The sequence below is a fragment of the Hypanus sabinus genome, chromosome 18 (genome assembly GCF_030144855.1).
Source record: "Hypanus sabinus isolate sHypSab1 chromosome 18, sHypSab1.hap1, whole genome shotgun sequence".
Classification (NCBI taxonomy): Eukaryota; Metazoa; Chordata; class Chondrichthyes; order Myliobatiformes; family Dasyatidae; genus Hypanus; species Hypanus sabinus.
In genome coordinates, this window is record NC_082723.1 from 18,752,531 (window position 1) to 18,765,517 (window position 12,987).

The window sequence follows — 12,987 nt, forward strand, 5'->3', positions numbered from 1 at the left end:
TAGAACAAAGTAAGAACTGACAATAACAATTGACTCTGACATAATTGTTGAACGCCTTATTAAAATCCTTGTAGATAACATCCATACTCTACCTTATTTGATCACCTTTGTCACCTCCTTGAAAAACTCTATCAAGACATGAACTAACCTCAATGAGCACCCAGAGAAAATAGTTGAGACAGGTACAATGACAATTAAAAAACATTTGTATAAGTCCAAGTTCAAATTCAATTTATTGTCATTCAACTATACACATGTATATCACCAATCGAAACAACGTTCCTCTGAATCAGGTGCACAACACAATACATATAACTCACACACATATCACAAAGTAATATTACCAAAAGTAAATAAACAAATAGTAAAGTGTATTTACAAAACAATTAAAAAGAAAACAGCATTAACTCTACTGATGCTTCATGTGTGATGGGACCTGGGTGGTGGCATTAAGTTTAGCAGTCCCATGGACTGGAAGAAGAAACTGTTTCTCATTCTAACAGTTCTTGTCCTATTGCTACAGTACCTCCTACCTGATGGCAGGGATTCAAGGAGATTGTTGGATGGATGGGAGGGATCGTTGATAATACTAATGAGGCCTATGTATGCAACACTCCTGACAAATATCTCAGATGTGTAGAAGAGAAACCCTGATGATCCTCTCAGCAGTCCTCACAATCTTTTGTAGAGAACTGCAGTCACATGCCTTGTAATTCCAGTACCAAACTGTCAGGACACTCGATGATGCTCCTATAAAATTTGAATAGAAAAGTGGTGGTGGTGGGGGGGGGGGGGGGGCGATGGGAAAACTTTACTTGCTTCAATCTCCTCAGGAAGCGGAGATGCTGCTGTGCTTTCCTAACCAATGAGGTGCCGTTGATGGACCAAGTGAGATCATCCATTATGTACACTCCCTGAAACTTTGTGCTCCGAATTCTCTCCACAGAGGAGTTGTGTATGTGCAGTAAGCAGTGGTCAGCTCACACCTTCCTGAAGTCCACAATCACCTCTTTGGTTTCGTTCATGTTGAGAGTCAAGTTGTGCTCACCATTCTACCAGCTGCATCCTCTCTTTCTGCCATCTCGTCATCATTGTTGATGAGGCCAAACGTGTATAGGAAGGAAATGTTTAGAAGGATATGGGATAAATACAGACAAATGGGACTATCTTAGGTAGCCATTTTGTGTGGCATGGATAATTTGAGCCAAAGGGCCTATTTCTGTGCTGTATTACTCTTTGACCTTATAATGCATATAAGAAATGCTAAGAAGTATGAGTATAGTGAGAATAAAGGATATTAGTTTTTGAAAAAGCAGTATGAGGGAAATTAGTGACACTGAAATTCCAAAGGCACAATGACCAACATGCCAGAATTTTGATAAAAAAGCTGGCTATAGAGACAGTGATGCATCTGATATCACCTTTCAAAATTCTACAGATTCTGGAACAGTTCTTGGAGATTAGAGGGTAGTAATCATGACACCACTACTTAAGAAAGCAACTGAAGCAGAAGACAAGAATCAAGTTTATAGTCCTGAATTTATAAATAAGGATATGGTGACAGAAAATATGATTAAGCAGAATGTCTGAATTTATAAATAAGGATATGATGACAGAAAATAGGATTAAGCAGAATGATTTATGACAAGAACATCAGATTTGACTTCCATTGAAGGATGTGACCAGGAAGAATAAAGAACCAGTGGGTGATGTAGTTAAGATTTTTAGAAGGTTTTTAAAAAGGCCTCATGCAGAAGCTTGGCCAGGAAGGTTGGAGTTCTTGGAACTGGGGTATTGCAGCATTTGACTGAGGATCAAATGACATATTTCCAAACTTGTTGAGGATATAAAACTGGGTGGGACTGCGAGCAGGCACAAGGTTTTAAAGATTATCAAGCAAACTTGGATAAGCGAGGTGAGTGAACAAGATGTCGGATTGAACATAATGCGGAAAAATTTGTTCCTTTCAGTATATAAAACAGAAAAGTATTTTTTTTAAATGGTGACAATATTACACTCAGAGGATATATGACTGAAAGCTAATACAGATGTGCAGCAATCAATCATAAAGGAAAATTTTCTGATAATGCTTATTTATGCAAGGATTTGAAAACAGAAGTAAAGAGGTCTAATAAAGAGGACCGTGGAGAGACTGCACTTGGAGTATTCTAAACAGTTTTGATTGTCTTACGTTCAAAAGATATATTTGGCATATAGGAACCGCAATGAAGATTCACTAGACTGCTTCCTGAGAAGGAAGATTTGTCATATGAAGAGAGATTGAATACACTTGTCTCTAGAGTTTAGAAGCGTGAGAGGTGACTTCAGTGAAATAAAATACTAAGAGCGTAAAAGGATGCATACAAGGATAATGTGTCCCTGGCTAAGAAATCTAGAACAAGAGGACATTTTTCTCAGAAAAATGGGGGTATAGGGCATTTTAGACTAAGATGTGCAGGGGTATCTTCATTTAGTGATGGTAAATCTGTAGAATTCTCTTCCTTAAGTTCATTCAAATCAGAACTTAATAATCAGAGATTTCTGAATATTGTGGAGATTAAATGGCATAAGGACACTGTATCTGAGACAGAAGATCAGCCATGATCTTGATGAATAGCAATGCAGACTTAAAAGGCCAGATGGGCTACATCTGCTCTTAACTTTTACTGGTCTTGCATAAGACATAACAGCATAAAATAATTAACCTACAGTTCAATTTAGGGTCACTACAGCACACAAAATATGTTTTTTTGTTGTTTAAGAATGACATTTAAACAGCAATACTGAACATTATCCCATGTAATTCTGAAGTACAAGAAATGAAAAGATTTATCAAAGACATGTAACAAAAAGAATTATTTTCACAAAATGTATATCCACAAGTATTTTATACTGAACAATACATAACAACTAGTGTTGCAATTTTCTGCTGCATGCCACGATATCCTTGTTAATCTTATATTATTCAACCTCAGATAATTTTACAAAAGAAACACTGAAGAAGCTTGATCTTGACAATTATATATTTAACCGTCCTTGTATAATTAAGTTATTTAAAGGTTGGATAATTTATTAATACGGTGTAAAATCACGATTCCCCATATAACAACTTTGCCTAATGAACAATGCTGTATTAGTTCTGGAAGAGTATTCCAAACATCTCTTTGGAGATAAAAATCAAGTTCTGACATTGAGGCTCATTTTGTGAATTTGCTTATACTTGTACATAATTTGCCCAATTAGCAGAATAGCATTTTGAGTGGGGGACAGGGGAGGCCAATCTCTGTAGTTGCACAGCACCTGGCTATGTTAATAGGCAAAGCTCAGTATAAAGCAAAGGAATGAAGGAATTAGCTCTTCACATATACATGTCTGTTCTGTTAAAGGAGGCAGAAACATATATACTATAGAATACAATTTATACTGATATCAAAATTTTATGAAAAAAAGTTTGATTATTTTCATTTCAATTCTTCCTTGATCGCCTGTATTCATTTTTGGTCCTGTTTAGACCAGGATTATTAGCTTCAATTAAACCAATTCACTGGACTATTAACTTGCTAATCTCATAGATATGTCCAGTTTTGCCCATTTTTGTTATTAATTAGATTGTTTTCATCTACAATGCCAGTTTCATGAAATAGTCACAAAAAAATTTCAATTCTGAATTTCAGAGAGAGACAAATTAAGTCTTAGAGGATATGGAATTAAGCTGAGAGGGGAGAAAGCTAAAGATCTGAGAGGCGAGTTTTTCCCACACTGTGGGTGGTGAATACCAGAAGCAGAGGAGGTAGTGGAAGCAGATACAATTTCAACTTTAAAAAAAGCATTTGGACAGGTACTTAGACAGGAAAGGAGTAAAGAGTACAGTAAATAGGATTAATGTAGACAGGCATAGACGAGGTAGGCAAAAGGGCTTGTTTCAGAGCAATATACTTCTCTAATTCTATTTGAGAACATATTACAGATTCCTTTATATATTTAACCGTAAGTGAGAGAGGAAAAAAATAATTTTCTTTGGGCTAAGAGCAATCACATGAAAAATCCTCCTTGAAGTCTCCTAAATTGGCTTCAATGCAACACAACTTCATAGCAGGATTACCTAAGATTAGGAACTTAATGAATTGATGAATGGAACTTGTATTGCACATTCTGCCTTAAATGACTTTATGCTCTTGCAAAGAAGAAAAATATGCTGCATGCTCTTGCTGCATGATCACTAAGTGCTAATATAGTCCCCTCTTGTTAAACATTTTCTTGATTTTTATTCTCACTAGTATTCACTGGTTATTTGAGAAGTACATTATTCACAATGCAGATATCAACTCAAGCAGTAATAACGCTAATAGCTTTTATTGATAATATGTGCCCTTGCTTTGCTATTTTCAGTTCTCCATTTCTCCATCTAACTGCAGTTCAAAAGCATTCAATAGATCTCCTTTGACCCAGAAATGACTAGATCAAGAAGTAGTCTACTATATCAGTTTCATTGCTTTTCAAAGCTTTGGTCTTTTTTTTGATTGCGGAGAAAACAGACAAAATTTTACTGTGGACTTCTAAACTAAAAATTCAAGTCACTCCTGTAATATGCTGAAGTAACTGATCCTATAGAAGTAATACTGAATGAATATTTTAAAATAAAATGTTTATACAATGCATATGAAAAACATAATTAGTGCAGGTCATCACACTGAAAGTTGTTTTCCTTATTATGCACAATGCAAACTTGTTAAGTAAAACTAGGAGGAGATCTTTTTAATCTATATTTCATGCTCGATTTAGCAAGCCTGCAAATTGGGATTTATAATCTGCTTCTATGTATATTTAGGCCCAACTCAGATGTTTCGCTGATATAGAACTGAATCATCAAATAATAAAACAAAATGGTTATTTGGCCCATCCCCTACCTGCACTGGTTTTATGGGAAGTATCAAATTAAATTCCCTCTGATTCTTTATCCCGATAATACTGGAAATTTTTTTCATACATCCAATAACATTTTTCAAATTAGCATGGACACCACATAAGGCAACAGATTCTACATCACCATAATTCCTTTACCTAAAGAAATAAGTTGCCAGCAAAATATATTCTATTAGAATCACAAACAAGAAAAATCTGCATTTACTGAAATCCAAGCAACACACACAAAATGCTGGAGGAACTCAGCAGGCCAAACAGCATCTATGAAAAAGAGTACAGTCGACATGTAAGTCCGAGACTCTTCAGCGAGATGCCAGTTTTGCTTGATAACTTTTTGTAAAGTTTAAATTTTGTTGAAAATGAAATCTTTCTGTTCTCAATATTCAATCCTACAATCCAAACATTTCAAGGCTCCATTCAATAATAAATTGGAAGACGATGGAAGGAGCAGATCACAAAAATAGAATATTAGCTGCATTTTAATGCCTGGCCCCATCCCACTGGCATCAGTATGAAGGTCTTACCAGCAGCACAGCAGAGGAACCATTTGGTCTGGATAACTGAAGGGACATGTCAGGAAACATTCGATCAATCCGTGCAATAACATCATCCACATATCTGCATGAAAAAAAATAAATTGAATTTAGCAAGAAACTTATTTAACCATTTTTAAAAACTAAAATACAAATTATAAGATTAGTAAAAGATGTTACCATTGAAAACACAAAGAATAGAGACAAGTACCTATTAACATAGACTAGGCAGTTTCTTGGCTAAGCAAAAAACCTAAAAACTCTCACTGTGAAACAACACAATGTTACCAACTGCACAGCCACACATCTCAAATTTCTAAAGGGAAATTCACAACTATTATATTGCAAAATAGAAGATGCACACAATCTTTCTGAGCTTTTCTAGTCTTCAATCTAGATTTTAGCAGCAGCCATATCTCAAGTTACTTTCCTAAGCAAGTCCCAAATCCCAAAGCTTTCAAGTGTCTCAGCACTAACCTTGACATCAAGGCTAACTCTCAGTAATGTATGCAGGAGAATGAAGAGATATTCTTTCCATCAATTATCTTAGCTGCTGAAAATATACTTTGCCTCCATATTCTCCTTTATTAAGTGGTGAAAACTTCAGCATTGTTTAATTTTAAATCATTAAGTAAATGCATTAACAAAGCATGAATTGAATATAATATACATATCAAAAATTATTGATTACAAATGTGTTTGTACACTACTGTGCAAATATCTTGGGCACACATATATAGCTAGAGTGCCTCAGATTTTAGCACAGAATAGTGTCTGTCAACCTGGAGCAGAGAGCAAGTCTGTAAATCTGACAGGAACAAAGGATGTTGGGAATGGCAAGGGTGGAGTGCTGTGGGAGGGGATGGGACAGGTGGCAGAGAAGGAGTGCCAGGGAGAAGGATGGTGTGGGTGCAGACAAACCCAGCCCCGAGACACCAGGTAAGGTAATTTGTTTCTAAACAATTGCTTTACTGATCACTACAGAATGTCTCTCTGGTGCTTTCTGCTCCCTCCCTTCTCCCACCCCCTTTTCTCAACCATGTTTCCCCTTTCCTTGTCCCTTCCCACATTCAGTCCACAATAGAGACCTATTTCAGAATCAGTTTTATCATCACTCACCTACATTATGAAATTTGTTTTTATTTTGTAGCAGCAGTATAGTGCAATATACAAAATTCCTAACAGAATTAATTAACGGGGATGAGATGTATTTCAACTACAGAATAATAGACATTACAACTTCTGTTAGGAAAAACAACATACTGTGCCAGTGGTATATTCTTTTTTCTGTAAATAAGAATTAAATGTAACCAAGAAAAGACAGTAATATAATCTACCTTTTATTGAACCACTGGTAAGTAAATTTATTGTTCAATCTTTTATACAAAGTCCCGACATTATAACAATAAGCACTCAAAAAAAATTCACCAATTGCCAAATGATTTGGAAGTCCTAAATTTGAAAAATGCCATATATACATGCAAAATTCTTTTCTTTTATGAAGCAGTTTTCATTAACTTAGGTTGAGTGTTAAATTTACACATAAAAGGAAGTCCAAAGTAAAACGGAACCTTTCAATTTTCAAAGGTTCCAATCGGACCCAATACCTTGAAATATGCCTCATCCATAGGTACAATTGATTTCATTCATCTTATCTCTCATTTACAAACTTCTGCTATTTTATTGAAGTAATTAGGCTACTGAAAAGAAAAACTTGGCAGTCAGACCCTTTGATGTATAACTCAACTCACTGTTATACACCCTACTAATAATAATTGTGCAGGATATGCCTGTAAAAGTAGCTTTCGTTGTCAATGCATCAATTGTTATTGAAACATTACTTCACAGTTTAGATTAATGTCAATTTTTCCAATATATTCTCTCTTCTTATCATATAATACATATTATAATTTCACCCACATTCACCCCAAACTACCCTTTAAATTAGCAAGTAAAAAAGCTTTGACATATTAGTAAGTATTCTTGAATATATGAAGCAGAAGTAATTTATGCAGAGCATTTTGGTGACTGACTGACATACAGCAAGGATTTTAATTAACTGCCTAGGTAGAAGATTAATGAACGGATTTTGCTCACAGTGATAAGAGCGATAGCTCTTGCCCCTGACCTTGAAGAAAAATATTCATACAAGTCCTGTGATCTCTGGCATACATGCACCCCTTTCCAGTATTGGTTATTAGCTCAAGGGTTTCTCTACGACCGGGCAGCACTGCAGCCATCAACCTGCCCAAGCATGGTACACACCGAAAAATTCTCATGGTCTACAAGCCAGAAAATAATGAGCAGATTTTATCATTCACATTTAATAATTTTATAGAAGTGACATAAAGATTAGTATATATATCCAGGGTTAAGATGAAGAAGTTGAAACATCACAAAATAGATTTATTAAAAGTGGGAAAATTAAAAGACATCACTTTTGAAATATTTATGAGGCAATTATCATCCGCATATAAAAAGTAGCCTTTTTTCTTACACTAGAGGTTTTAATTATTGCCTGGCATGCTATTAGAACATCACATCTTATCCAAAAATGCATGAATTATCAGGCTCAGTTTTAAAAAGAGCAATAATTTTTCATAAATGCTGTTTATACTGAAGACATTTAGAGAAACAAGGAATCACTGAAAGTAACTGCAGGATTTCTGTTCCAATTTTGTTCACCACACCATAGGCAAGATACAGTTGCATTGGAGAGGAAATTCATTAGGCTGTTGCCCAGATTGCAGGACTTTTATTGTGGTGAGATGTATTCAAGGAAATGCACAAATACCCATCCCCCTTCCAACTTCGTTCAAACACTTCCCAGCAGCTCTAGCAAACCTGCCCACAAAGGACACCAGTCCCTCATAAATTCAGGTATAACCTGACCTTTTGTACAAGTTATACCTTCTCCAGAAGAAATCCCAATGCTCCCCAAATCTGGAGCTCAGCACCATTTCCTCAGCTGCACATTCATCTGCTACATCATCCGATTCTTACCTGCAATAACTTGTATCACAGTCACCAATCCCGAGATTACTACCCTTGAGGTCCTGCTTTTTAGCTTCCTTCCTATCTCCCTATATTTGCTCTTCAGGACCTCATCCCTTTTCATAGCTACATCATTGATAGCTATAGGTACGACTTCTGACTGCTCTCCCTTCTCCATCAGAATCCTGTGGACCTGATCTGAGACATCCTGATCCTGGCCCTGGCACCTGTGAGGCAACATTCCATCCTGGAGTCCCTTTCACATCTACTGAATCTTCTATTTGTTCCTTTAACTACTGAATACCCTATCACCACTACTCTCCTATTCTCCCCCCTCCCCCTTCCCCTCTTAGCCACAGTGCCAGAGATCTGATTCCAGCGGCTTTCCTCTGGTAGGTTGTCCTCACTCCCTGAACAGTATCCAAAATGGTATACTTGTTATTGAGTGGAATAGCCACAGGGGTACTTTGCACTGTCTCCCTTCCCTTTCCTGACAGCTACCTGACTCCTACAACATAGGAGATACAGGGAGGCAGTTACACCTATCTATCAACTCCTCATTCTGCAGAATGATCTGTAAGTCATTCCACTACAGCTCCAGTTCTTTAACACAAACAAAGGAAAATCTGGCAGATGCTGGAAATCCAAGACAACACACACAAAATGCTGGAGGAACTCAGCAGGCCAAGCAGCATCGAAGAAAAGAATACCGTCGACATTTCGGAAACATCGACTGCACTCTTTTCCTAGATGCTGCCTGGCTTGCTGAACTCCTCCAGCATTTTGTGTGTGTTGTCCAGTTCCCTAATATGGTCAGCAAGGAGCTGCAGCCAGATGCATTTCCTTGAAGTACAGTCTTCAGGAACAATAGAGGTCATCCTGATTTCCCACATCATGAAGACACACCACTGCCCTGGGTTCCATTCTTGCTGCTCTACCTGTGCAATAATAAAGAAAGATAAACTTACCATAAACTCACTTTAGCCCCTGCCTCTTCTCACTGGAGCTCATGAGCCAAAGCCTTCATTCTTTGGTCTTACCCTGTCCCACAATGGCTGCTCTGCTTAAACCCAACTTCTTCTTATTGATCCAAGTGCAACACACAAAACAAGACTTGCACTTTTCAATGGTTCCCACTCTTGCAAAGATCTAGTTCTTGATCCTCCAAAGTGAAAACATTAAAGTAGCTTAATGGCAGTTCTGGCAATGGCACGTTCCTCCTACAAGATTAAGAGACCAGGTGTCTGCTAGACTCTAAGCCAAGCTGACACGCAGAGGGATGAAGCCCTCTCTACCCAAGATCTTGTTAGCTCGAGAACAAAATCGAAGACCTGAGAGCAGGACTGCTGTATCATTGGGAAATGAAGAACTATTGTATTCTATGTCTGAGTGGTCAAACTGGAAGGCTTCCCAATTTACTAAATAGACCTTACTACTGAATCAAAAACAGCCAAAAGGTGGAGCTGCATGTTTCATGATAAAATCTCATTAGTGCTCCGATGTGGTGGTTTTGTTGAATTTGTGTTCTCCTGATCTGGAACACCTAAAAGTCAAATGTCATCCATTCTATTTACCTAGGGAGTTCTCCATAATCCTGACAGCAGTTTGTATACCACTTGTGACTGACTATAATCAAGCACTTGCAATACTGTGCAATGCAGTCTCCAAACAATTAACAGTCCATTCTGATGAATTTCAAATCATAGTCAGGGACTTCAACCAGGCTTGTTTAAAGAAAACCCTGCCCAATTACCATCAGCATATAACCTGTAGCACCAGAGCTCCTGCCACAGTAGACCACAATTATACTACGATAAGGAATGTCGACTGCTCCATGCCTCAATTACATTTTGATAAACTGGGTCACTTGGATGTCCTTCTCCTAGCTGCATACAGGCAGCGGCTAAAGAGCAAAGTAAGCAGGTAGTCGTAGGAGGCAGAGGAGTAGCTACAGGATTGCTTCAAGACAGTGAACTGGGCTGTGTTGTTGATCTAGATCAGGGGTGGGCAAACTTTTTGACTTGTGGGCCACAAAGGGTTCTAAAATTTGACAGGGGGGCTGGACCAGGAGCAGATGGACGGAGTGTTTTGGTAATACACCTCATAAGAGAAAATAAAATATCATGGGATATGGAGAAAACATGTGCTTTAATTTCAATTGAAAATGAACAAATGCATTCCAACAAAATATCTGTCTTTGAAGTCCCATGGTATTTAGCTATTTATTGAAATGACTTTTAAAACACTGAAAATTAAATGAATAAAATACAGCTTTTTTTAATACTAATAGTTATTATTTTAAAGCATTGAAAATTCTGTTATCCTTCAAGATATTATCATCATCACCCTCCTCCTGACTGTCTTTATTTCAAAAACGGTAGGAGATGCAGGTCTATTTGTCCTGCTCCTTCTTATTCAATTGTCCCCTGTGCCAAAACTCAACAACGACCAGGACAAAGACAGAACAGGACAGAACGCCAGTATGCGGAGCGCGTTATTTGATCTGGAGCGCATTTTTTATTTTGAGAACGTACGTGCACCTGCACACTACTCATGTCCATCACTTAACAGAAATGACATGTAACATGTAAGGCTTATTGAAAAAAATATTTTCAAATGCATTTTTTACATAACACAACGAAGAAACTTATTTTTAATTTCAGTGGGAACAGTGTTGTTGGTCTCCCTTTTTAGCCAGCGCATCAAAGTCTGGATTTAGTTTTGTTGTGGTGATTCTCAGGATGGATCTGAGGTGTTGGTCAGTTAACTTGGATCTGTGGCTGGCTTTGTCGATGTTCATGACGCTGAACGCCTGTTCACACAAATAGGTTGAGCCGAACAAAGAGTAAAGCCCAAATGTGGAGTAATACGCTGCACCTCAACAAATGTATATAGAGTGCGTCATCTATTGGGAAAACGCCAGAATTGCGGGGAAAAAACGTTAACAAGGTTTATTAATATAATTTCATCAAGTTCTGCGGGCCGGATTAAAAAGCTTAACGGGCCGCATATGGCCCCCAGGCCGTAGTTTGCCCATGCCTGATCTAGATGAAACTACCATTGTTTGTAAAGGACTTTATAAAAATAGCTGTAGACAAGTGTGTCCCACAAAATCATTCAGAGAATTCCCCAATCAGAAGTCATGAGATCCACAATCTGCTGAGAGTCATATCCGGTGACTAAGAAAGTTCCAAGGAGTCCCGGTACAATCTCCAGAAAGCCCTCACTGACAAAGTGGCAATTCCACACTAAACTTCAATAAAAAAATAATCTCGACAGCTGTAGAAGGGCTTGGGTACTCTTACTTTTTATAAAGTTAAGTCAAGCGACATAGGTGACATCAGGGTTTCACTTCCAGATGAGCTAAGTGCCTTCTATGCTCGCTTTGACCATCAAACCATGGAGGAACCATCACGAATTCCCACATCCCTCAATGATCCCATCATCCCATGGTTCTCTGAGGCCAATATGTGAGCAGCTTTCAGGAAGGTGAACCCATGAAAAGCATCCAGCCCAGATGCGGTACCTGGCCAAGTACTCAAGACCTGTGTTGATTAAAAGGCTGGGGTGTTCTCTAGCTCTTTACCCTCTTGTTTCAGAGAATGAAGGGATATATTGCAGACAAAAAGCATTAGTATAATTAGGTACTTAATTACTGGCTAATTAGTTTGGTTTAGCATCATGGGCAGAAAGGTCTGATCCTGAGCTGTACTGCCCTATGTAGTAATCCCGTTAATAATTCCCTCTTGGGTTCCACATGGAAAATTAAGACTGGATGCAGTCTTCTGAATAGATGGAAACTTTACCTGTATATTTTCAGATCTCTAACCACAGAGTATATGTGCAATTTCTAAAGAAACTAGTGTGCGAAGCAATGAAAGGAGACACATCTTTTCATAATGATCGATCTATCACCCAAAATAACTCAACTCACCAACATATTACTTTTGACCTAATTTTCAATAAAATAAAAGCTGTAAAGTGTGAGTTTACTTTGTGCTGTATGCTATATCTGTTCAAAATAGAAGTCAAGAAATTAGTTATCTACTGAAATTTTCACTTTGTCTGCATATATTTAACCTTTAGGAGCGTACTTTTGTCAAATGAAGGCTTGTCTCTTCATTCTCAAACCTTAAATAGATCTATCATACTGCTGGAAGCCGTGTTTAGGATATTTTATTCTCACTTCCTATTAGTTCGTATTTTCTGGAGAGATGACATCAAACTCTTTGGCATTTGTCACTGCTGAATCTCAGAATATTTTATAAAGTAATGATTAAGTATTAAAAACAATCCTTTCAAGCAGCTACAACCTTCTCAGTAATTTCCCTGCAGCTATTTTAAAAAATCCAATTTCTAACAATAAACATAAATGAAGACTTACAATAACTTTGTCACTCTAGTTAGCTAAAATGGATTTAAACTAAGTACGAACTAATGTCAATAGGAATGTTGCAAACTGGCTTACAAACCATTTATACTTTACATATTTTAACTCTCCACTTTTAATATTGATCTAGTCTAAACCCAGGTTCCA

General features: G+C 37.4%; 1 protein-coding gene across 1 annotated transcript in view; it reads right to left on the bottom strand.

Annotated features, from left to right (window-relative positions):
• med27 (mediator complex subunit 27) overlaps nucleotides 1-12,987 on the bottom strand; it is a 295,482-nt gene that overhangs the window by 115,696 nt on the left and 166,799 nt on the right. The window contains exon 4 of the mRNA XM_059993780.1: nucleotides 5,448-5,541. Coding sequence (XP_059849763.1) covers nucleotides 5,448-5,541 — 94 coding nt within the window. The remainder of the gene's footprint in view (nucleotides 1-5,447; nucleotides 5,542-12,987) is intronic.